The following is a 26,474-nucleotide window of genomic DNA, read 5'->3' as shown; positions in this document are numbered from 1 at the left end:
GTATAGAATCAAAATTCAGGACACAAACTCAATTCTTTATTCCTCGGCATCAGGCCAGGAGTACTGCAGAAGCAGCCTTTCACACTGCTGTGCTGTCACCTCTCCACCTTGCTGCTGCAACATTGAGCTCCTGTTTGCCACGAAGGGCTGTGTTCAGTTCAGAATGATCCGTATTTGTGCTGGAACATTAGTGGGGTTAACAAGTCACACAGAGAATGGGTGTCGGAAAAGATTTATGGGAGAGACTTGTCTTCTTCCATAGTAAGACATACCACAAATATCCCACAGAGATATTTAAATCTTGTATAAATTTTTAAGCAACTTTGGTTTTTTTTTCTTTCAGTGATGTCTTGTGTGGAAGACTGCAGTGTGTTAATGTGAAAAAAATACCTCATATGAAAAGTCTTGGGTCCATAGTTCAAACCCCAGTTGATGATATCTTGTGTTGGGGTACAGAATTTCATGCTGGGAGAGACACAGTGGATGTTGGCTCAGTGGGAGATGGCACAGCATGTGGTGATAACAAGGTACTGTAGTAAGTATAGTTAGATTTGTGAATAGGGTGGAACAGAGATTAAATGGAGAGGAAGGCCTTGAACATCTCTTCCCCACTCCAGATTTCCTTCCCTTCTTTTACTTGAAAAACCTTAGCGATCCCTGTAAGGACAGCCTGTTCTCACCCACAAGCAGCTGAAGAAGACCAACTTAACTCTCTTTACAAGGATCAGGAGATGTTCTATTCCCTTTTGTGGGTGGATGGAGAAATGGTAAGTAGGGGCCAGTGTCACAGTCCTGAGGTTCTCTGCGCTTTTGAAAATTCCACCTCAGGGCCTAAATACCTTTACAAATCTGTCCCTAGATGTCTTCTTCCCTCCTGAAGTTGCTAAACTATCTAAATCCATCTTCATTTGCTCAGTATATACCAGAGCATGACTAAAAAGACAATACCGTTCAGGAAGAATGTTTTTACAAAAAAGTTGATCTTGCAACATGGTCTGAGTATAGTTAGACTTGAATTAAGCCTTCTCCGCCTGGGTATCTATCTGGGTTTGAACTACAAATCTAGATACAAAATCCTCAAGTGTTAAAATAGTGGTTAAAACATCTAGGGTCTATTTCAGGGGCAGGCAAACTATGGCCCGTGGGCCACATCCGGCCCATCAAACCATTTAATCAGGCCCCCAGCTCCCACCGGTGAGCAGGGTCGGAGTTTGCCCCGCTTTGGCACTCCAGCTGGGGAGTGGGGTCGAGGGCTTGCTCTGCTCCGCACGTCTCCCAGGAAGCAACCAGCATGACCTCCCTCCGGCTCAAACCCTCACCCTCCCGGCTCCTCTGTAGAACACAGAGGCATGGCGAAGTGGCTCTGCGCACCGCCTCGTCAGCAGGCGCCATCCCCACAGCTCCCATTTGCCACAGTTCCTGGCCAATGGGAGCTGTACAGGTGGTGCCTGCGGCCGGGGCGGTGTGCAGAGCTGCCTGGCTGCGCCTCTGAGCCAGAGGGGGGATGTGCTTCCGGGAGCTGCTTGCGTAAGTGCTGCCTGAAACCTGCACCCCTGAGCCCCCCCCCACCCCGTGATCATCCAATCCCCTGCCACAGCCCTGATATCCCTCCTGCCCTCCGAATAAGGTAAGCCTAACTTCAGTACCAGGCAAACTGGTTGAAACTATAGTAAAGAACAGAATTATCAGACACAGAGATTAACATAATTTTGTGGGGAAGAGTCAACACCCCTTTTGTAAAGGGAAATCATGCCTCACCAATCTATTAGAATTATTTGAGGTCAACAAACATATGGACAAGGATACAGTGGATATATTGTATTTGGACTTTCAGTAAGCCTTTGACAAGGTACCTCACCAAAGGCACTTAAGCAAAGTAAGGAGTCATGGGGTAACAGGGAAAAATCTCTCATGGATCAGTAACTAGTTAAAAGACAGGAAACAAGGGTAAGAAGAAATTGTCAGTTTGCTACTTAACTGTCTCCATTCTGCAATGTTCCCCAGAGAGCTGTACTGGGACCAGTGCTGTTCAACATATTCATAAATGATCTGGAAAAGGGAGTATATATTGCAATGAAGACAGGTGCAAAGAATTCATTTAGCTTCTCCGCAATGGCCTTATCTTCCTTGAGTATTCTTTTAGCAATTCGATCATCCAGTGGCTCCACTGACTGTTTGGCAGGCTTCTTGCTTCTGATGTACCTTTTTTTTTTGCTATATAGTTTTTCAGTCTTTTGCTAGTTATTCTTCAAATTCTTTTCTGGCCTACCTAATTATATTTTTACACTTGTCGTGCTAGAGCTTATGCTCTTCTCTATTGTACTCAGCAAGATTTGACTTCCAATTTTTAAATGATGCCTTTTAGCCTCTAACCAACTTTTTTACTCTCCTAGTTTTAGTCATGGTGGCATTTTTTATCCTTACTACTTTTTTTTAATTTGGGGTATGCATTTAATTGGAGCCTCTATTATATTGTTTTTAGAAAGTTTCCTTGAAGCTTGCAGACATTTCACTCTTGTGACTGTTCCTTTTAATTTCCATTTAACTAGCTTCCTCATTTTTGTGTACTTCCCCTTTTTGAAGTTAAGAAACACAGTGGTGGGTTTCTTTTGGTTCCTCTCCCCCCATCAGGATGTTAAATTTAATTACATTATGCTCACTATTACCAAACATTTCAACTGTATTAACCTCTTGGACCAGATGCTGTGCGCCACTTAAGACTAAATCAAGAATTGCCTCTCCCCTCATGGGTTCTGGGACTAGCTGCTCCAGGAAGCAGTCATTAATGGGGTCCAGAAAGTTTCTCTCTGCATCATGTCCTGAAGTGACAAGCTCCCAGTCAATGTGGGGATAGTTCAAATCCTCCATTACTACAAAATTTTCTATTTTTTATAGCCTCAATTTCTAGGAGCATTTCACCATCACCATCCTGGTCAGGTGGTTGGTAGTATATTTTTACCACTGTACTCTTATTATTCAAACATTGATTGCTGCCATTCTACCAAGTTTCTGTGATGCCTATTATATCAATATCCTCATTTAATACTAGGCACTCAAGTTCACCCATCTTAGTATTTGGATTTCTAGCATTTGTATACAAGCACTTTTTTTAAATTTGTCATTTTTTAGTTGTTTATGTGATGTAATTGAATGGGACTTTTTTCATCTGACTGTTTCACTTCAGTTCCTACTGTTAGATGTTGATACATGCTTGGCTGTGTGCGTGTTCCCTCTGTGTGCTGTCCCAGCCCTGTGCAGACAGCTGGCATAGCAGAACTCAAGCAAACTGCCCAATGATCACAAGATCCGTTAAGGAATGAAGGCACCCAGCCAGGTTTATTGTTGACAAAGCATGGTACTAGTATCCTGCAGACTCTACTGGACCTATATATATATATATATACACACACCCATAAAAATGGACCAGCTCAGTGAACTGAGGGACTTTCCATTCCTCCCTAGGCCAGACAAAGATACTCACTCTGAGATACATCTTTATACCCGATACAAACAAATTAATACTGCCCCTCTGACATAGTTACTGCCCCCTGATGTGACTAGTTCTCACTCATTGCCTTGTACATGTTGGTTTGATCAAAACATCTCTATTCAGTACTGTCATCCTGACCTTATCTTTTAGGAGGGGTCAGTATGTTCCTGTTCTACTTGGGGAGTGTTTTTGTATCATCCTTCATATAGGGATGTTCTGGTACCACTTGATATCGGGGTGTGTTTGCGTATTTACTCTGTGACTACCACTTCTTAGGAATGTGTATTTCTGCAATATCAGCCCTGTTCTTGCCAGATTCTGTGAGCCTCATACCAGGCCTCTAATATCAGGGCTTATGATCTCAGGCTGTCTTCCTATTACACCTACCTGTACTTTATCAACATCCATCATCTCCTCTTCACTAGGATGTAGAGAATCCCCATTAATAGATCCTCAATTATGGGATGTCTTTGTCTGTACTGTGTGCTCCTCTGAACCTGTCGGCTTTACCCCCAGTCCCTAGTTTAAAAGCTCCTCTAACACCTTGATAATTTTAAATGCCAGCAATTCAGATCAGTTTTGGTTTAGATGGCGCCCATCTTTTCTGGATAGGCCTCCCTTTCCCCAAAGATTCCCTAGTTCCTAATAAACCTAAACCCCTGCTCCCTATACCATCATCTGCATACATCCGATGAAGGGAGCTGTAGCTCACGAAAGCTTATGCTCAAATAAATTTGTTCGTCTCTAAGGTGCCACAAGTCCTCCTTTTCTTTTTGCATATACAGACTAATGCGGCTGTTACTCTGAAACCTGTCATCCATGTATTGACACCCTTCCATTCTGCCTGTGTAACTGACCCTGCATGTGGAACTGGAAGCATTTCAGAGAATGCTACCATGGAGATCCTGGACTTCAGTCTCATACCTAGCATCCTAAATGTGGCCTCCAGGCCCTCTTTCCTCATTTCCATATGTTATTAATACTTAAATGTACCAGGACCACCAGCTCCTCCCCAGCTCTATACATAAGTCTGTCTAGATGTCTCGAGAAATCCAGTCTTCACACCCAGGTGGGCAATTCACCATATGGTTCTCCCAGTCATCACAAAGCCAACTATCTGTTTCTAATGATTGAATCCCCCATTATTATTACCTGTCTCTTCCTAATAACTGAGATTCCCTCCCAAGAGGTATCCTCAGTGCTAGAGGATACCATGATATGAAAGGAGGGTCCCAACTATGGGATCATTTCCCTCTGCTCCAGTTTGATGTTCTCCTTCCCCAAGACTTTCTTCCTCCTCAGCAGCACAGAGGCTGTCAGACTGGAGCTGGGATCACTCGACAGTGTCCCAGAAAGTCTCATCTGTGTACTACTGTCTCCCTTAACTCCTCCAGTTTAGGCACTCTGGTTTCAGGAGCTTGTACTCAGTCTCTGAGGGCCATGAGACATTGGCCACCTCTCCCCATCTTCACCTGGCCGTGAAAGGTGGTATCACTTCTGCATGAAGAGTTGGGGAACTAAGGGTGTTATGGGACATGCACCCCACAATGGCCAAGCAAGAGCTGGGTGGGACCAGATGGGCCTAAGCTACTAACTAGGCTACAAGCAAGAGTTAATTGATGAGGAACAGGCTCACTTGGACAGGAGAGGTGGGGCTTCTAGAAAGCCAAGTAGCTGGCTAGAGAGGGGCATGGCAGCTAGGGAAGGGCAGTCACCCCCTGGAAAGAGAGAAGTGTTTGTGGCTGCAGGCTGGCAAGCTGCACAGACTTCCTGAGAGGAGGGAAGATGGCAAACCCAGAGGCGGGGAGCCAGTTAGGTAGGAAAAAGCTCAGGGAAACAGCAGCAAGGTCACAGCCAGTACAGGTCTAGGCTGCATGCTATAGGGTATAGAGGGTGGACTTGGGTACCCCTACCGGACACTGGGTAGTGGTTTGGAGCACTGAAGATGCCTGCCAGACAGCTCATCCATAAAGATTGTGATTTTTCCCCAGAAGGGGAAGGACTTAGTAACCTGGATGGAGTACCAAGCCATGGACCTGAAGCAGCAGCACCGAGAGCGAGAGAGGCCACATAAGGAGAGAAGACGTGTGGAGAGACCACTGAAGAGGATGCAACTGAGAGACTGAGCTAATCTCCAGAGCGACGAGCAGGAGGTGCCATGAGCAGAGAGGGAACCCGGTCACAGGGGGGCTTTAATTGCAGTCCCTCCCAGTACAGTATTCTTCAGGAAGAAAGGTTCATGACAACCATATCCCAAGTTTCTCCCAAATGTATTTTCTGAATTCTATATTAACCAGATTATTCAGTTTCCAGTCTCCTTTCCTGAAATCACACCAGACCAGGGAGGAAATTGTTTCTCTACACTTTGGATGTCAGAAGGGCATTAGCCTTTTGTCTGGACAAAACTGAACCCTTTTGAAAGACTCCCAATCTGTTTTGTTTCATTTACAGACAGATTCAGGGAATCCACAGTGTCTGTTCAAAGACTCTCAAGGTGGATCTCTTCTGAGGTATTAGCCCATTCTACAAGATCCCAGTCTACTTCTCTAGCACTCTTGAACAATGTTCTAGTGGCTGAAATTTGTAGAGCACCAGCCAACACTATGCCTTGATTCACACAGCCAGATCACATGCTGCGATTGGCAACTAAGTTGTGTCCTCAGTGTTGGACTCCAATCCAAAGCTCTTTCCAGGGATAGTGCTCAGGAATCTGTAAATTCAAGCATCCTCAGGCACACTTCTGAAAGGAGCGGTTACTACCTTGTGCAGTAACTGCAGTTCTTTCAGATGTGTTTCCCTATGGATGCTCCATTCTCCTCCTTCCTTCACCTTTGCTTCAGAGTTTCATCTTGTTGGACTTCATGGTAGAAAAGGAACTGAGGGAAGTTCACTAGCACAGCTCTGTATATCCTCAGTACAGGGCACGAAGAAGTCTGGAGTGCATGAGTGGGCCAAATGGGTACTGCTACCGAATATCTCCAATCAAAGGCACAGTTACCGCACAAAGCGAGTGACCTCTCCTTCTGCACAGTGTCTTTAACTTCTGAACTGGTAACTTTTCTCCCCAACAGCATCAAATAAAATCTGTATTTTGATGCCGGATCCACCCTTTTTCCTCTCATTTCAGTTTACCACCATCATCCTAGGAATTTCAGGTTGATGTCCCATCTGATCCAGTTGTTACTCAGCTCTTTACTCTCTCCTCCCTATATGATTTTCAACTATGCATCCATTTATAAATAGGGCCCTACCAAATTAACAGCCATGAAAAATGTGTCACGGACCGTGAAATCTGGTCTTTTGTGTGCTTTTACCCTATACTATACCAATTTCATGGGAGAGACCAGAGCTTCTCAAATTGGGGGACCTGACCCAAAAGGAAGTTGCAGGGGGGGTCACAAGGTTATTTTAGGGAGGATCCTTACTTCTGCACTGCCTTCAGAGCTGTGAGGCCAGAGAGCTGTGACTGCTGACTGAGGGCCCAGCTCTTCAGGCAGCAGCGCAGAAGTAAGGATGGCAATACAATACTGTGCCATCCTTACTTCTGCACTGCTGCTGGCAGCAACTCTGCCTTGACAGATGGGCTCAAGGCCAGCAGCCGCTACTCTCTGGCCATCCAGCTCTGAAGGCAGCACAGCTGCCTGCAGAAGTAAGGATAGCAGTAAAACAACCACCACTACAATAACCTTGCAAACTCCTCCCCGCCAACTCCTTTTTTGGGTCAGGACCCCTATAATTACAAAAACATGAAATTTCATATTTAAATAGCTGAAATCATGAAATTTACTATTTTAAAACTTTTATGACTCTGAAATTGACCAAAGTGGATCATGAATTTGGTAGGGTCCTATTTATAAAGCATAAATCATAATCATAAATGTCCATTTGATACTCTAGATGCTGTCTTGAGCAGCTGCTCATTGGAAATCTCCCCAGCAGGAATTTTCCTTAATTCTTCAAAAGGCATAGGATATAAAATGACAGACTAGTTTTCTATCAAGTAATGCTGGAAATACTGGCCAAAAATGATTAAATCTGACCAGGTGACAGGGTAACAGGTGAAGGTAAGGAATTTTAAATGCAATGCAATGAATAAAGGATGAGCCAGTAAAGGAATACAGAGGAGAAGGAGGAGGGTTATATGGTCAGAAATGATATTTGAGCTAGGATGATATTTTTGAATCGATGGGGAGCAATGGGGACACCCTAGAAAAAAGGATGTTGCAGTAGTCAAGAGGCTGTGGATGACTTTTAGCTGTTACCATGTATGGCTGCTCCTTAACTCAATTGATATATTCATCCAGCATTACTCTCTTAACTTGGCAGCTGATGCCTGTTTCAAGAAAGCAGTAGTGCAAGGCTTTACACTAAAAATACTTAAAGGAGAAGTTCTATTTGCCAGAAACTGACTCTTTGAGTAGAATGCCCACATAGTTCCACCCTTGCCACTTCTTCAGAGTCTCTGATATGGATTCTGAAGAAGTGGAGGTAACTCTGTTCTGCAAATGAGCACATGCATGACCTTAATGCTTCCTATTTTCTAGAGGGTTTTGACTGTGGTGCCAAGATCACACTGTGCTAAGAAAATCTGAAAAGTTATTTACCATTAACCTTTCTTTTTGACCTATAGTGTGGTTTCCACATTGAATCACCAGTCAGAATCTAGGCTTTCCTAGTGCCATTCTATTATCTAATGTATATTTATTTCTGAACTTTTACAGATATGTATAAACAGGACATGTGTCAATATAAAAACTCTGGATTACGATTGTAATTACACAAAATGCAATAACAGAGGGGTAAGTAGTAAAGATTTTAACATTCTCTGAATTTCAAAGTATAATATGTAGAACACTGAACTTAGTCTCTTAGCAGTGATGCTTCACATTAGACTTAAGATTATTTTAGTCAGACCAGATCTTGAAAAGCAGTAATTAAACTATTTTAAAGGCAGAATCTTATCAACTATACATCATTTGATGAAAAGCCACATATGACACATGATACAGTCAGAGCTGCAAAATAGCCAGATCTCATGCCATTTTGGATTTTATTGCTAATAACATTTATTTCTATATGTTGCACTTACAGTCAACTGGGGAGGTAGTGCAGAACAGGAAATTCAGGTGTTTTATTCTCATAGCACAAGAAAAAGGTTTTCTGGGGCCTTCAAGAATAGGCCTACATGAAGCACATTACACTAATGCATCTTGGAGCAAACAAGGATAGGATTTAGAGGGTTGCACACTTCATTGTTTCTGTAGGCCAAGTTCATTGCTTGCACAGTCTTGCATCCGTCTGTTAGAGAGTGAACTGCTACATAGTGGGGTGGGGGGAACAAGTAACAGACTCCAATTAAGAAGTCCCCCTCAGAGGCTAATGGGTATGGGAGTGTTCTGGACCTATATAAGTATGACCGAGATCATTCCAAGGAGGGAGAGAAAGGTGTGGTGACACTCTAAAAGACTGGAATGCTGAAGCAGTGCTGTTGGAAATAATTTTCCTAATACATTTACTAAGGTTCACCATGATAAGTATATCATAAGTATATCATAAGTGCACATAAGTATTCCTTTATTAGTCTAAAGGCCACTTGGTGTTGATTATATTCAAAATACAAATACCAGCATATTATATTTTAGTGACAATAAAATTATAAGCATTGTGCAAATATGCACAATAGGATCAAGCTTGGGATAAACCTTTCTATCTTGGCATGACTGCAGAGGAATAAGAAAAAACTGTGACAAAGGAACCCCTAACGTTTTGCCTTTTATAACATTATAATCAAGTGATGTCATTGCTGGTTATCAGACCCTTAGCTAAAGTCTGAGTCAGTTTATGGCTGAACTCTGACCTTTGGACTGGTTGAGACAAGTTTAATGGCTGGACCCCGTCTCTTCCAGGTTTTCTTCTTATCTTATTTTACTGTATTTCTCCCAGCTACTGGATTAAGCAGGTCTTTATAATAAAGAAGTATATACAATCAATTATTTACTGCACCTGGTACCCAATTAACTATGTTTTCTTAATTTTTAAAGAATTATTTACTGCATCTGACCTAAACCTTACATAAGATAATGCTGGTATTTCAAGGATCTGTATAAATTTAACACAAACACTATTTCTTACTCTTTTTGGTTACATGTTTTAGGCTTATCACTTGCACTAACATCCAAACTTAGTTTAAAATCATAGTTTACCAGGTCTATATTCCTACAAGTACATAGGGGAAAACAGCTCCAGAAATGGTTAAGAGAAGATGACAAAACACAGATGGGGATGGGGGGGAAACTAAATACTATATATGCCTTTTTAAGTATAAGTACATTAATGATTATCTGCCAAACTCCCTGGTACAGGAGAGAATCCACCAGTTCACATCTTCTGTTTCTCCCTATAAGCTCCTTGCTCCACCTTCCAATCCACCTTTATTTCAGGAACTCCCTGCAACCACCCTGCCCCTTCCCTCATACCAGGGGCTCTGTATTACCCTCTATGCTCTGCCTTCCCTGCTCCCAACCCCTGTGGCAGGGGTTTGGTGTGTGTCTCCTCGTTCTCCCCCGGCCCCCCAATGATCTTTTTCTCCCCTGGGATGGAAGGGATGGACAGACAGCTTGTTTCTTCCTCCCCCAACAACAACCATGGAGCAGACTTTGGAGAGGCTGTGCCCGCATGCGCGCACACACACACACAGAGGAAGGAAGAGAAGTGCTGTGTGTAGGGCCACTTCACTTTGCTCAGCCACAAACTGAGGTGAGGTCTTCATTTAATAGCAAAGGTCGTCATCTCCAAGCCAGCAGAAGGTGGTGATAAAACATTTTTGACCATCATCGTTACCTGGGATTCCTTGGTTTACTGATAGATACAGTATTACCCATATTCCTCACAGAAGGGCATGAGACTCAAAGTCCTTTGAGCTCCTTAGATGAATGGTGCAAAATACTTGATTAATTTTATTCCTTCTCAGTAGGCTTCTCATCCCCATACAACCATTTCTCCTCTTCTATATTGTCTTTTGTTTTCTCCCCAGTTTTCATCCCTTCTTCAACAAGAAAATGATAGAACTTGAGTCCTGTGAACTTAGGCATTTATAGATGAACTTCCTAGGAATATTTACAAACCCTGTATTTTACAGCAGTCCTATGACAAACAGCCATTGTTCTGTCACTTACTTAGTGAAGAGACTGAAAGGCTCCAGAGTGTCAGCACAATGGGAAACCTCAGAAAAAAACTTCCTCTCTGTAGTAGGAAGAGGGCCTGAAACATAAGCCCATGCATCAGAGGCCTGATATGAGGCCTGAGGCCTCAAGTAGAAGCAAAGTTAAGTTGTGAGCAAGAGGCAGGCCCTGCTCACAGAATGTGGCAAGCATAGGGTTGCTATTGTAAAAACACATATTCCTAAGAGGTGCTAGGCACAAAACACTTATGCAATCTGTCAAGGTTCCTTCCCCACTCTGAACTCTAGGGTACAGCTGTGGGGACCTGCATGAAAACCTCCTAAGCTTACTTTTACTAGCTTAGGTTAAAACTTCTCCAAGGTACAAACTATTTTACCTTTTTCCCTTGGACTTTTGCTGCCACCACTAAACGTCTAACTGGGTTTATTTTATTAGGAAAGAACCCGTTTGGAAACGTCTTTCCCCACAAAATCCTCACTGAAACCTTGCACCCCCTTCCTGGGGAAGGTTTGATAAAAATCCTCACCAATTTGCATAGGCGACCACAGACCCAAACCCTTGGATCTTAAGAACAATGAAAAAAGCATTCAGTTTCTTAAAAGAAGAATTTTAATAGAAGAAAAAGTAAAAAAGAATCACCTCTGTAAAATCAGGATGGTAAATACCTTACAGGGTAATTAGATTCAAAACATAGAGCATCCCTCTAGGCAAAACCTTAAGTTACAAAAAGACACAAAAACAGGAATATCCATTCCATTCAGCACAGCTTATTTTCTCAGCCATTTAAAGAAATCACAATCTAACGCATATCTAGCTAGATTACTTACTAAATTCTAAGACTCCTTTTCTGTTCCCAGCAAAAGCATCACCCAGACAGACACAGACCCTTTGTCTTTCTCCCCCCCTCCAGCTTTGAAAGTATCTTGTCTCCTCATTGGTCATTGTGGTCAGGTGCCAGCGAGGTTATCCTAGCTTCTTAACCCTTTACAGGTGAAAGGGTTTTTCCTCTGGCCAGGAGGGATTTTAAAGGTGTTTACCCTTCCCTTTATATTTATGACACAAGCACATTCCAGAAGGGTGGTACAAGAACACCCTGAAAAACACATTCCCCAAAGATAACAGGAACATGTTGACCCATCTTAAGGATAAGGCGTCATAAACATATAGCTAAGGGTAGCCTAGAATTCCTCCTTACCTGTAAGGGGTTAAGAAGCTCAAATAACCTGGTTGACACCTGACCAAAAGGATCAATGGGGAAAGAAGATACTTTCAAATCTGGGGGGGAGGCTTTGTTTGTGCTCTGCATTGTGTGTTCTCTGGGGAAGCAGAGAAGCATCAGGTCAGAAAACTACTTATCCTAAAATCATCCTAAAATGAGTCTCAATATTGCAAAAAGAATATGTAAATAAGGCAAGGCATGGTAGATTATCTTTTGTTTTTAGCTTGTAAATTTTCCCTGTGCTAAGAGGGAGGTTTATCCCTGTTTTTTTTTTTTTTGTAACTTTAAAGTTTTACCTAGAGGGGAATCCTCTTTGTTTTGAATCTGTCTACCCTGTAAAGTTACCTTCCATCCTGATTTTATGGAGGTGCTTCCGTTACCTTTTTTTTCTTTATAATAAAATTCTGTTTTTTAAGAATCTGGTTTACCTATTTGGTTGGTAAATTATTCTCAAGCCTCCCCAGGAAAGGGCATGAAGGGGCTTGGGGGGATATTTTAGGGAAACAGGAACTCCAAGTGGTCCTTTTCCTGAATTTTTGTCTAACTCACTTGGTGGTGGCAGCAGTACTCATCCAAGGACAAGGAAGGATTTGTGCCTTGGGGAAGTTTTTAACCTAAGCTGGTAGAAATAAGCTTAGGGGGTCTTTCATGCGGGTCCCCACATCTGTACCCTAGAGTTCAGAGTGGGGAGGGAACCTTGACATAAGGTCAGGATGACAGCATAATAAATATAGATGTTTTGATCTAACCTGCAGGTACAAGGCAATGGGTGGCACTCTGATACATTAAGCGTGATACATAACTTGTTTTTATTGGTGTATAAAGATGTATCTCAGAGGGAGTGTCTTTGTCTGGCCTAGGAGCTAGTGGAAAGTCCCGCCACTACCTGAGCCGGTCCATTGTCACAAGCATACATGTGTTAGTGTACCTGTAACCATTGAGCTGCGTCATTATCACTGTGCGTCGTCTGCAATAAACTTAACCAAGTGCCTTCGCTGAGACAAGTCTGTAGATTTATTGGGTGGTTCGCTTGATGTTTGCTGTGCCAGCTGTCTGCGCAGAGCTGGGACAGCACACGGGAGAACACATGGGAGAACACGCACCCAGCCAAACATCTGACAGCACTCTCCTCGGTAAGACTGAATCTATCCCATGCTAACTAAAGGAGTAATTTGCTAGGCAGGACAAAAGGCTATTGACTGTAGGTAATAGTTTAGCTTATCCACCACAATTAATGTGAGGAATCAGGAAGAGATTTACATCGTTATTTCAAATCCTTTTGCAATGACTGACATTGAGAAACGGGAAGACTTAACTTGTCCTCAAATTCCAAGTGACATGCAATATCTATGTGTAACACTGCAGGAAAGTTTTAAATATCATCAGCTCCATGGCAGTGGAGTCACTGGGGTTCCTGATAAATTGTCCGAAGTCCCGGCATGGTACAGACTAGACAGGGTTCCTCCCAGACACAGCTATACGACTTGGGGAGCAAGAGCTAGAGCCCTGATCCTTGGGCTCCGAAAATCCAGGTCTGTACTGCTTGAGATAAGGAGAGCTCCTGTAGTAGCTACTAATGGAACTGCGAATCTCGTTAAAAAGCAACATGAGAGAGTCAGTCCATAAACTTACCCTCCTACCAGCTAGACAATGTTCAGCCTGAGCAACTGACATTCTCAGGAGTTGGTATCTAGCAGTCAGATGCCCGTCTGTAAGGTGATCTGTGCAGACCACAGATGCAATTATTATTTAAATCAAACACGCACACAAATGGGAAGCTGGACAAGAAGCCCAGGATGTATGTGTCCTAGTCTTAGCTAAACTGTCTTAGCCCTGGTCTACACTAGGACTTTAGGTCGAATTTAGCAACGTTAAATCGATTTAAACCTGCACCCGTCCACACAGTGAAGCCCTTTATTTTGACTTAAAGGGCTCTTAAAATCGATTTCCTTACTCCACCCCTGACAAGTGGATTAGCGCTTAAATCGACGTTCCCAGCTCAAATTTGGGGTACTGTGGACACAATTCGATGGTATTGGCCTCCGGGAGCTATCCCAGAGTGCTCCATTCTGACCGCTCTGGACAGCACTCTCAACTCAGATGCACTGGCCAGGTAGACAGGAAAAGAACCGCGAACTTTTGAATCTCATTTCCTGTTTGGCCAGCGTGGCAAGCTGCAGGTGACCATGCAGAGCTCATCAGCACAGGTGACCATGATGGAGTCCCAGAATCGCAAAAGAGCTCCAGCATGGACCGAACGGGAGGTACGGGATCTGATCGCTGTTTGGGGAGAGGAATCCGTGCTATCAGAACTCCGTTCCAGTTTTCGAAATGCCAAAACCTTTGTGAAAATCTCCCAGGGCATGAAGGACAGAGGCCATAACAGGGACCCGAAGCAGTGCCGCGTGAAACTGAAGGAGCTGAGGCAAGCCTACCAGAAAACCAGAGAGGCGAACAGCCGCTCTGGGTCAGAGCCCCAAACATGCCGCTTCTATGATGAGCTGCATGCCATTTTAGGGGGTTCAGCCGCCACTACCCCAGCCGTGTTGTTTGACTCCTTCAATGGAGATGGAGGCAATACGGAAGCAGGTTTTGGGGACGAAGAAGATGAGGAGGAGGAGGAGGTTGTAGATAGCTCACAGTAAGCAAGCGGAGAAACCGGTTTTCCCGACAGCCAGGAACTGTTTCTCACCCTAGACCTGGAGCCAGTACCCCCCGAACCCACCCAAGGCTGCCTCCTGGACCCAGCAGGCGGAGAAGGGACCTCTGGTGAGTGTACCTTTTAAAATGCTATACATGGTTTAAAAGCAAGCATGTGAAAGGATTACTTTGCCCTGGCATTTGCGGTTCTCCTAGATGTAGTCCTAAAGCCTTTCCAAAAGGTTTCTGGGGAGGGCAGCCTTATTTCGTCCTTCATGGTAGGACACTTTATCACTCCAGGCCAGTAACACATACTCGGGAATCACTGTAGAACAAAGCATTGCAGTGTATGTTTGCTGGCATTCAACCAAAATCCGTTCTTTCTCTCTCTGTGTTATCCTCAGGAGAGTGAGATATAATTCATGGTCACCTGGTTGAAATAGGGTGCTTTTCTTCAGGGACACTCAGTATAGTCCATTCCTGCTGGGCTGTTTGCCTGTGGCTGAACAGAAATGTTCCCCGCTGTTAGCCACAGGGAGGGGGGAAGGTTGAGGGGGTAGTCACGCGGTGGGAGGAGGCAAAATGCGACCTTGTAACGAAAGCACATGTGCTATGTATGTAATGTTAACAGCAAGGTTTACCCTGAAAGACTGTAGCGACTGTTTTATAAAATGTGTCTTTTTAAATACCGCTGTCCCTTTTTTTTTCTCCACCAGCTGCATGTGTTTCAATGATCACAGGATCTTCTCCTTCCCAGAGGCTAGTGAAGCTTAGAAAGAAAAAAAAACGCACTCGCGATGAAATGTTCTCCGAGCTCATGCTGTCCTTCCACACTGACAGAGCACAGACGAATGCGTGGAGGCAAATAATGTCAGAGTGCAGGAAAGCACAAAATGACCGGGAGGAGAGGTGGAGGGCTGAAGAGAGTAAGTGGCGGGCTGAAGACAGGGCTGAAGCTCAAATGTGGCGGCAGCGTGATGAGAGGAGGCAGGATTCAATGCTGAGGCTGCTGCAGGACCAAACCAGAATGCTCCAGTGTATGGTTGAGCTGCAGCAAAGGCAGCTGGAGCACAGACTGCCACTGCTGCCCCTCTGTAACTAACCGCCCTCCTCCCCAAGTTCCATAGCCTCCACACCCAGACGCCCAAGAACGCGGTGGGGGGGCCTCCGGCCAACCAGCCACTCCACAACAGAGGATTGCCCAAAAAAAAGAAGGCTGTCATTCAATAAATTTTAAAGTTGTAAACTTTTAAAGTGCTGTGCTTAAAGTGCTGTGTGGCATTTTCCTTCCCTCCTCCACCACCCCTCCTGGGATACCTTGGTAGTCATCTCCCTATTTGTGTGATGAATGAATAACGAATGCATGACTGTGAAGCAGCAATGACTTTATTGCCTCTGCAAGCGGTGATTAAAGGGAGGAGGGGAGGGTGGTTAGCTTACAGGGAAGTAGAGTGAACCAAGGGGCGGGGGGTTTCATCAAGGAGAAACAAACAGAACTTTCACACTGTAGCCTGGGCCAGTCATGAAACTGGTTTTCAAAGCTTCTCTGATGCGTACCACGCCCTCCTGAGCTCTTCTAACCGCCCTGGTGTCTGGCTGCGCGTAACCAGCAGCTAGGCGATTTGCCTCAACCTCCCACCCCGCCATAAACGTCTCCCCCTTACTCTCACAGATATTGTGGAGCACACAGCAAGCAGTAATAACAGTGGGAATATTGGTTTCGCTGAGGTCTAAGCGAGTCAGTAAACTGCGCCAGCGCGCCTTTAAACGTCCAAATGCACATTCTACCACCATTCTGCACTTGCTCAGCCTGTAGTTGAACAGCTCCTGACCACTGTCCAGGCTGCCTGTGTACGGCTTCATGAGCCATGGCATTAAGGGGTAGGCTGGGTCCCCAAGGATACATATAGGCATTTCAACATCCCCAACAGTTATTTTCTGGTCTGGGAAGAAAGTCCCTTCCTGCAGCTTTTGAAACAGACCAGAGTTCCTGAAGATGCGAGCGTCATGCACCTTTCCCGGCCATCCCACGTTGATGTTGGTGAAACGTCCCTTGTGATCCACCAGAGCTTGCAGCACTATCGAAAAGTACCCCTTGCGGTTTATGTACTCGCCGGCTTGGTGCTCTGGTGCCAAGATAGGGATATGGGTTCCGTCTATAGCCCCACCACAGTTAGGGAATCCCATTGCAGCAAAGCCATCCACTATGACCTGCACATTTCCCAGGGTCACTACCCTTGATATCAGCAGATCTTTGATTGCGTGAGCTACTTGCATCACAGCAGCCCCCACAGTAGATTTGCCCACTCCAAATTGATTCCCAACTGACCGGTAGCTGTCTGGCATTGCAAGCTTCCACAGGGCTATCGCCACTCGCTTCTCAACTGTGAGGGCTGCTCTCATCCTGGTATTCATGCGCTTCAGGGCAGGGGAAAGCAAGTCACAAAGTTCCATGAAAGTGCCCTTATGCATGCGAAAGTTTTGCAGCCACTGGGAATCGTCCCAGACCTGCAACACTATGCGGTCCCACCAGTCTGTGCTTGTTTCCCGAGCCCAGAATCGGCGTTCCACAGCATGAACCTGCCCCATTAGCACCATGATGCATGCATTGGCAGGGCCCATGCTTTCAGAGAAATCTGTGTCCATGTCCTGATCACTCACGGGACCGCGCTGACGTCGCCTCCTCGCCCGGTATCGCGTTGCCATGTTCTGGTGCTGCATATACTGCTGGATAATGCATGTGGTGGTTGATGTGCTCCTAATTGCCAAAATGAGCTCAGCGGCCTCCATGCTTGCCTTGGTATGGCGTCCGCACAGAAAAAAGGCGCGGAACGATTGTCTGCCGTTGCTCTGACGGAGGGAGGGGCGACTGACGACACGGCTTACAGGGTTGGCTTCAGGGAGCTAAAATCAACAAAGGGTGTGCCTGTACATCAAGGAGTATTTCAGGCAGGACTGCACGGAGGGTTCCAATAAGAAATGGTGCACCAAAGTTATCGTTGTTATTGGAACAAGGAGGTTAGCCTGGCCTCTGATTGATACATGGCTAGATTAACCTCGCTGCGCCTTCTCTGTGACTGACTGCAGTATGATCTAGACAGGGGAGGAGGAAAATGAGTACAAAACAAATCTGGTCTATTTCTTGTTCTGACCCACTAAATCTATCCTTTACATCTTTGGCTGGCAGCAGACAAAAAAGGCGCGAAATGATTGTCTGCCCTTGCTTTCACGGGGGGAGGAAGGGTGGGAACGGGGTCCTGACGATATGTACCCAGAACCACCCGCGACAATGTTTTAGCCCCATCAGGCATTGGGATATCAACCCAGAATTCCAATGGGCAGCGGAGACTGCGGGAACTGTGGGATAGCTACCCACAGTGCAACGCTCTGGAAGTCGACGCTTGCCTCGGTACTGTGGAAGCGCTCCGCCGAGTTAATGCACTTAATGCACTTAGAGCATTTTCTGTGGGGACACACACACTCGAATATATAAAACCGATTTCAGAAAAACCGACTTCTATAAATTCGACCTAATTTCGTAGTGTAGACATACCCTTAGTCTTAGTTAAACTCTTCAGTGGGCTGAGAGGAAGAGCCCAGCCTATAAAGATCACTTTAAGTGTCAGGCTTGAGGAGAAGACGTGAGGGCTGTAGCACATTAGCTAGCTGAATGGTACTGACAGAGGAAGTCATAAGAAGTTAAAGGTTTCAGTAGGAAGCAGGTGCTCCTGGGAAGAAGAAGCATGGCTTCTGCCCAAATGGAGGGGAAAGGATTTTGTGTGTGGATTGGAGCCTGGAAATGGGACAACCACTCTCTTCTTTAATCCCTTCAAGAAAGGGGGCCCCAGAATATTTGGCTGTTCTGATGAAAGGGAATGGAGAGATTTTAATTGATAACCCTGAGAAAAATAAATGTGGTTTATGAAATTCTAGTAACAAAAATTCAAGTAGTACCTTTACTAAGAATTTTTCTTAAAACCTAGTTCTACAATATAAAAACCATCTGGCTGATTTTTGGCCTGACCCGAGGTTGCTGTACTACTGAGTATTAACCTGAGCTCAACCAAGTTCTAACCAAGCTCTCTGGGGCAGGAACTGTCATTTATCACATATTTGTGCACCAACACAATGGGAGCCCAACCTTCTTCTGCCCTTTAGGCACTACTGCAACGTAAAAGTTAAATTATGACAACCAGCATTGTGTCCTGTCCTTGATTTACATCTAGAAGTAGAAAACCTGTTTTATAATCCCATGGCTCCTTCTTTACCTTACATCAGTCAATGAGCCAACTCCTGATTTCCAAGTTGCATTTCTAGCACTAGATGGAGCAGTGCAAAAATACAAACAGTAGCACTTACTTGGCTGAAATTGGAGTTCAAGACCTACAGGTTAATAAAGCCAGCTTCCCCTGGCTCTGAAGGTAAAACATACTCCTCCAAGATAAACATGCCCAGATCTCTACCTTTTATATTACAAGCCGGAAAGAAGGAAGAAACCAACTCTGCCATATGCAATCTGCTGTTGCTTTCTAGCTTCCTATCTTTCCTCTTGGGGCTTTCCACATGATTTCACTAGGGGTTTCGATAACATTAAAATGTCTTTTATATGAAATTAATAACTCTACACATTGGATTTTCTCATCTGAGGGGAAGTTTGCTCTGTTGTGTACTCTGTTTTCAAAGGCTTTGAGATCCCTATCAGATTGGGTATGCAGTGATTCCATTAAACTTTGTCTTTCAACTGCGAAATACAGCCCTAATGAAGTTAAACTGAAGGAGAACTGATTTAAGTGGTTAGAGAAGTTGGTTCAATTTTTAGATCTCTTGGTCAGCCACTAGATGATAAAGATTGCACACTAATAAACCAAAGGCCGTACATTAACTCCTCCTGCCAAAGATGGAGACTCTGGGTAATTAGTTATCTTGGTGCTCCTGTCAAGAGACTTGGAGAAACCTAAAATAGCAGATAAGAAAGTACCATTCTGTCTTTTATTTAGTATGTGATGCCATACTGTACAGGGCAGTAAGATTGCACCAAGAGCTCAGGAAGGCTCTATTTTCATCAAATTGCTCATTTGGTTCATGTTATTTAAACCCTTATTCTATTTCAGATGTGCAACAGTAAGAAAAACTGCCATTGTAATTTTGGTTGGGCCCCTCCAGACTGTACATTAAAAGGATTTGGAGGAAGTGTTGACAGTGGACCCCCTCCGACTACCACTAGTAAGTGCTGTGAAAAACTAAGCGCTCTATATTTTATCCTGTCTTTCAGTCTCAAGCCAGGGATCTATGACTTGTATTCTAATGTGGTCTTTGCAGCTGTCACCCACACCTCTATACTACAGCAATGTGGTCAGTTGGAGCTGCCCTTGAAAGGAGCTGGAAGTCTTTACTTATATAACACTCAAAAGGCCTGATTCTGATATTCTTACTCATATCAAGTGTAGCCCAATCCATAAATTACATATTAATTATATTGATTACTTAAGAATTCCCAGTTATCACTCTGAGATTTGACAGGTTCTTGTCCCAAGATCAGGCCCAGTATTATTAAAATTACTGTATAGTTGAGAGCCCCGATGTGCACAGTTGCAACACTCTCACTATTCTACAATAATTTATTAATACATTTAGCAAAGTCACAAACACTCGAACCCAGTAAAGTGAATAGAGATAATACAGAATGTACATCTGAACATCCATATACTCACACCATCCCTGGAAGAACAGCCTGAAATGTTAACCATTATCTTCCTCATCACCATCATGTTCCTCATCATCTCCAGTGGCCATCATCCTGGCAGTTCGCAAGGGCTACACCTCTCTCTCCTCCCACACACAGGCTTGGATGCAACTTTTATATTATGTTACACTAATGCCACTATGCCTAATGCATATTCAATAGGGGGTTCTCCCCTCTTCCTTATCTGTATTTCTTCACCCTACTAATGTTAAGGTTCCCTTCTCCTATTGGTTAGTATACTAATGATCTCAACTTATTATCATATACATCAGTTCATTGCTATGACACTCTTGTGGTCAGATATCTGCAGATGTTCTCTCCAAAAACCAGTGTTAGCTCATGTTCCTGTGGTTAGCTGGTGTCATTATGGACAAAATTCCCACTTACACACTCTATTTCCAGTTCCCCAAAACTTAGGAGTGGCGTTTAGGCCATTTATCTGTGCCACAGCTCATAGGTTGCAAGCCTTATGTTAACTGCTGAAGCCCATGTCTTACAGGTTACAGGCCTGTAGGTTCCTTATATTACTGCCAAATAAAATAAATGCTAAAGCTACACAAGTAGCATCTTACTTCACAAATGGATCAGTGGGATCTTGTGGAGATAAGGTACTATTCATCATTAATGAGTGGATCAGAATCTAGCCCTAAATAGACACCAGAGGCAAAAGAGTAATGTAAAGACGGTGATGCACTTTTTTCCTACCTACCTTCTAGGGGGTTCCTACCCAAACCCTTTGAATTTTTCTTCTTCCTTATGTAGCATTTCTCCACCTTACCATAACCCTAAATCCCCTAGTCCTAGTAGGCATCCATTCCTTTTAACTGGTTATTACTTTACAATTTTTGTAAACTCACTGAATTCCCATATCTCCCCAATTCTTCCAGTGACTGTCCACATATAGTCCATTTCTGGGGTGCATCTGGGGTAAAAAGGACTGTTCCAGGTTGTTGAGCACCAAGTAATTTCATCTTAAAAATGACTAAAATTGTATAGTCTTGAGTAATAAGGAATAATAGGCCAAATCTTAATAAAGTTCTCTCTTAATACCAATTCAGGGACATTACTTCCACTGTTTTAGTCACATGAGGTTATTTGCCAGGCCTTAAAGGATACCACAACTAAAGACAAGCAAAATAATAATAATTAATAACTTTGACTGTTATTAAAGAAAGGGAAAAAATTAAAACCAAAAGAGAACACAAACAATAAATAACGGTTACTTCACTTACAATCTTGTCTATATGTTTCTCTGTGGAGAGCTTTGACAGACATTACACTTTTTCAGAGTTTACCCTTGATCTACCCTTGGAGGGGGCCAAAGTACCTCATTTCCCAAAATTGGGAGTGAGCCTTGTCTTAGTGTGTCATAGATAATAAAACAGTTTATAGATGGGCAAAAGACTTTTGTTTAAGAGCAGAGGAGCCCTTTTTGAGTTATAATGGATAACATAACAGGTTATAAATAGGCAAAAGTGAGTAATCTTAATTATGTGCTATGAAGTAAAAAAAAACCTATTTAAATCAGTTCCTCAAAGAAGTCATTCAAGGAGCTTCACTGAAAGAGGCAAATTGATGAAATATTAAATCCCACTTTTTCTCTCTGTTTACCAATGTTAATTTATGTCTCCTGTCCAGGAATACATAGCTGTCACTGTGCCTCAGTGGGTCACAGCTGAGAATATCAGGTTCAGGACAAACAGCTGAGAAATAGGGCAGACTCACCCTAAACTAGTAGTTATTCTATTATTAGATATACTAACCCAAAGTAAACTTCTGTCTCACCACATTAGTTAAAAAGAAGTCAAAATACAGTCTCCTTAGGCATTCTAGCCCTTATCTCACCACACAGACCATTGACTGTATGATGAGTGGTTATGGAAAACCAATTTCATCTCATATAGGGTCCTACTAATCCCAAGAGATCAGTCACTTAGCCAGGTCAATATCGCAATAATCACTCGGCTACCAATACTTTAGTAACTAAAATCATGATCTTACATATAAAGCATGTCTTTTAAGGTATTAGGGGAAAGGTTATGATCTGCCGAGAGTCATTTCTCTATCCATATATGTGTATCGTTAATGCATATGAAGTTATGAGAATTGTGTTGTATGGTGGTCACTAAAGCATGCTGTAAATAGGGGAATCAGCCAGATATTAGCTCCCCAGAGGCAACAGCAAGGAAAGTAACCAATGCCTGGGCAGGGTGTTAAACAACCCATCAACAGCCATTATCCAGCAAGGGAGCTACAATGACTCACCTGCATGAGGCCACACCAGGGAAATTGCTCAACCTTGCTTGGAGAGACTCAGCAATGCCCTCCAGACATGCCTTGACTTGTGCTCCCGAAGCACATGGATTGAAAGTATAAAACAGATAGAGTGGACACATACTGGGCCCTTCTCCTGCCCCCATCTATGCTGCAAGCAACCAAGACACTGAGAAGAAGACAAGACTCCAACACAGGAGACTGGCCCAGGTTTAGGGAACAAACCTGTATGTTAAGGACTGCAATATCCAGTGGGGTGAGAAAAACTGCTTAATCTAGTTGTCCAGTCTAATAGGGTTGAGAGTTTAGAGTAGGTGCTTATATTTTATTTTATTTTGGTAACTACTCTGACTTGTTATGCTTTGACTTATAATCACTTAAAATCTATCTTTATAGTTTAATAAATCTGTTTATTTATTCTCCCAGAAGCAGTGTGTTTGGTTTGAAGCGTGTCAGAGACTCCCCTTGGGATAACAAGCCTGGTATATATCAATTTCTTTGTTAAATTGATGAACTTATATAAGCTTGCAGCATCCAGCGGGCATAACTGGACACTGCAAAATGGAGGTTCCTAGGGTTGTGTCTGGGACCGGAGATATTGGCTAGTGTCATTTGGTTGCACAGTCCAAGGAGCCTCTTACATGCCAGAGGCTGTGCGTGAACAGCCTTGGAGTGGGGGTTCTCACAGCAGAGCAGGGTAAGGCTGGCTCCCAGAGTCAAGGAGTTTTGGAGTGACCTAGCAGATCACCGGTCCGGATAACACCAGAGGGGAACATCACAGGAGTCCAGGGTCACATGCCTTACATGGCTTGATGACTCACAGGGGGTAGCCATTGGCCCCTTGGAGGCTGAGGCATCTGTCAGAAGATCTAAATGGGGGGAATGAGTTTCTTCTATGGCTCATTGTGAGAGCTAAGTGTCTTTAATGGGCCATCAACTCAAAGCTGTCTAGCCTTGACGTACATCTTATCTGGTGTGTGTTACCCAGGAATACAGCACATAGGTAAGATACCAGTGCATAGCCAATATTCATAGCTTCATATACAAAAATGATACATGTATATAAATAGGATAATCGTACTTAGCAAATCACAACTTTTCCATTGACACTTTGCATGCCATGGTTTGTACAAGATTTGTTTTGGTTTAACAGGAGAAGCTGTTATATCTTAAATGACAATAAAATTTCAATGTTTGCAGTATTGTTGTAGCCATGTTGGTCCCAGGATATTAGAGAGACAAGGAAGTAAAATAGTATCTTTTATTGGACCAATTTCTGTTGGTGAAAGAGACAAGTGGGCTTCTTCACCTTGAATGGTCCCTTAGAATATGTGTTAACTACTTATGCAAAACATCTGTTCCACCTTATATTTAGCGGTGACACTCTAAGTACTACCTTTCCCAGACCTGAAGAAGTGCTCTGCATAGCTCAAAAGCTTGTCTCTTTCACCCACAGAAGTTGGTCCAATAAAGATATTACTTCACCCATCTTGTCTGTCGAATAGCATTTCAGTACCATTAAAATCATTACAAGAAAAACATTAAATTTAATCCCTTGACAGGGCTTTACAACTTCATTTCACCATACATGTTGAAATCTTGATGATGATGTCATCTGAACTGGAAGGTTGCTTCTTCTTGATGCTGCTCTTTGGCTGTTTTCTCCTTAGCTGGCTTGCTTGTAGAGACAAGCTAAGCAGAGATGAGATGCTATAGTGAATGCTGTAAAGTTGAGGATAGGAGCAGAGAGAATTTGCTTAATTCTGAGGGTTTTTACACCCTTCTCTTTCCGTAACTTCATGGAAGGAGGAAAACAACTCTCTCAGGCTAGGCTGGATTCAAAATTTTCTGTTGTCATCCTTTCATTCGCTCAACACCTTCATTGTTTGGTCTTGGTAACAATTTCAGCTAGTGAATGGTGATCTGCTAATACTTGTGCAGTAGGGTTGTAATTTTTCCTGAACTTGATAGTTTTACTGCCTTTCTCTTTGTGGTGGGAATTTCTCTGAACACCATTTAAAGTTAGAGTTATAACTCTATTTTATTCAGTCCATTTTCTGAGATATACATTGAGTTTCATCAGGGTATAATAGGTGTTTATATTCTATTTCAAATAAGTCCAAACACACTTATTTTCTATTGTCAAGGTTCCTTCCCCACTCTGAACGCTAGGGTACAGATGTGGGGACCTGCATGAAAAACCTCCTAAGCTTACTTTTACCAGCCTAGGTCAAAACTTCCCCAAGGTACAAAATATTCAACCCTTTGTCCTTGGATTCGCCTCTACCACCACCAAACAAATACTGGTTACTGGGGAAGAGCTGTTTGGAAACGTCTTTCCCCCCAAAATACTTCCCAAAACCTTGCACCCCACTTCCTGGACAAGGTTTGGTAAAAAGCCTCACCAATTTGCATAGGTGACCACAGACCCAAACCCTTGGATCTGAGAACAATGAAAAAGCATTCAGTTTTCTTACAAGAAGACTTTTAATAGAAATAGAAGTAAATAGAAGTAAAGAAATCACCTCTGTAAAATCAGGATGGTAGATACCTTACAGGGTAATTAGATTCAAAACATAGAGAATCCCTCTAGGCAAAAACTTAAGTTACAAAAAAGATACACAGACAGAAATAGTTATTCTATTCAGCACAATTCTTTTCTCAGCCATTTAAAGAAATCATAATCTAACACGTACCTAGCTAGATTACTTACTAAAAGTTCTAAGACTCCATTCCTGGTCTATCCCCGGCAAAGACAGCATATAGACAGACAAAGACCCTTTTTTTCTCTCCCTCCTCCTAGCTTTTGAAAGTATATTGTCTCCTCATTGGTCATTTTGGTCAGGTGCCAGCGAGGTTACCTTTAGCGTCTTAACCCTTTACAGGTGAGATGAGTTTTACTCTGGCCAGGAGGGATTTTAAAGGGGTTTACCCTTCCCTTTATATTTATGACATCTATATAAAAAGAAAAGAAGTACTTGTGGCACCTTAGAGACTAACAAATTTATTTGAGCATAAGCTTTCGTGAGCTACAGCTCACTTCATCGGATAAGCTCACAAAAGCTTATGCTCAAATAAATTTGTTAGTCTCTAAGGTGCCACAAGTCCTCCTTTTCTTTTTGCAGATACAGACTAACACGGCTGCTACTCTGAAACCTGTCATTGTTTTCTATATAAACATTTTTCAGTTTTCAAATAGTCTTTTTAAACTTAACTAATTCTTAATGTGTCTTTAAATTTATGTAGCCATTTACAAAGGCATTGTTGCTTCTTCTTAACAGTCTTTGGAGAGCTGGCTCATGTATTTCTGGGTTTAGTAAGGAAATTTCTTAAGTGTTTCCAGATTGCTATTAATTGGGGAATAATTAGTTTTTGTTTGTGTGTTCTGCACATCCCCACTTACTGGTAGTCTCTCTTTGTACTCAACAGTAGAACCTTCTCCAAGCAGGGCCTGATATAGCACACGTGTCTCCACTCCTCCCTCTCACCTAAACTACTTTGTACTAAAAACTGAGGGTAAGACTATGTCAGAGGGCACTGTGTGCTCTACCCCCTCAGTTCCTTCCAACCACCAGACAGAAGTGAACTGCTCCTGTCCTTTGGATCCAGGGTTTTCTCCATTTATAGTGCCTTGTTAGTTTATAGGTGTTGTTCTTAGTGTAGCTTTTAGTATAAAGTAGTTTTAAGTATAGGATAATAGAGATAGTGTAATATACTCTGTAAAGTCAGTTCCTTGTGTTATGGCAAAACCGTAGAGGAAGAGTATGGGCTTTAAGAGATGTGCTTCATGCCCTGCTGTTTTTCCAGCATCAGAAGAACACGTAAAGTGTCTTAAGTGCCTGGAAGAAGGACACTCTCCCTCTGGGTGTTTCATTTGCTGAACTTCCACTCCCAGTGCACACAAGAACAGGCAGACCAGACTGTAAA

At 43.2% G+C, this 26,474-nt stretch overlaps 1 protein-coding gene across 1 annotated transcript in view; it reads left to right on the top strand.

The window, feature by feature from the left end:
• Positions 1-353: 353 nt before the first annotated feature.
• The window catches only part of LOC140899613 (disintegrin and metalloproteinase domain-containing protein 29), a 56,566-nt gene continuing 30,445 nt past the window's right edge, over positions 354-26,474 (top strand). Inside the window, exons 1-3 of the mRNA XM_073315539.1 lie at positions 354-527; positions 8,212-8,289; positions 19,642-19,753. Of these exons, the coding sequence (XP_073171640.1) occupies positions 396-527; positions 8,212-8,289; positions 19,642-19,753 (322 nt within the window). The 5' untranslated portion in view covers positions 354-395. The remainder of the gene's footprint in view (positions 528-8,211; positions 8,290-19,641; positions 19,754-26,474) is intronic.

The sequence above is a fragment of the Lepidochelys kempii genome, chromosome 1, assembly GCF_965140285.1.
Source record: "Lepidochelys kempii isolate rLepKem1 chromosome 1, rLepKem1.hap1, whole genome shotgun sequence".
Taxonomy (NCBI): Eukaryota; Metazoa; Chordata; order Testudines; family Cheloniidae; genus Lepidochelys; species Lepidochelys kempii.
Note: the sequence above shows the minus strand (reverse complement) of the source record. Positions and strands in the feature narration are given on the sequence as shown.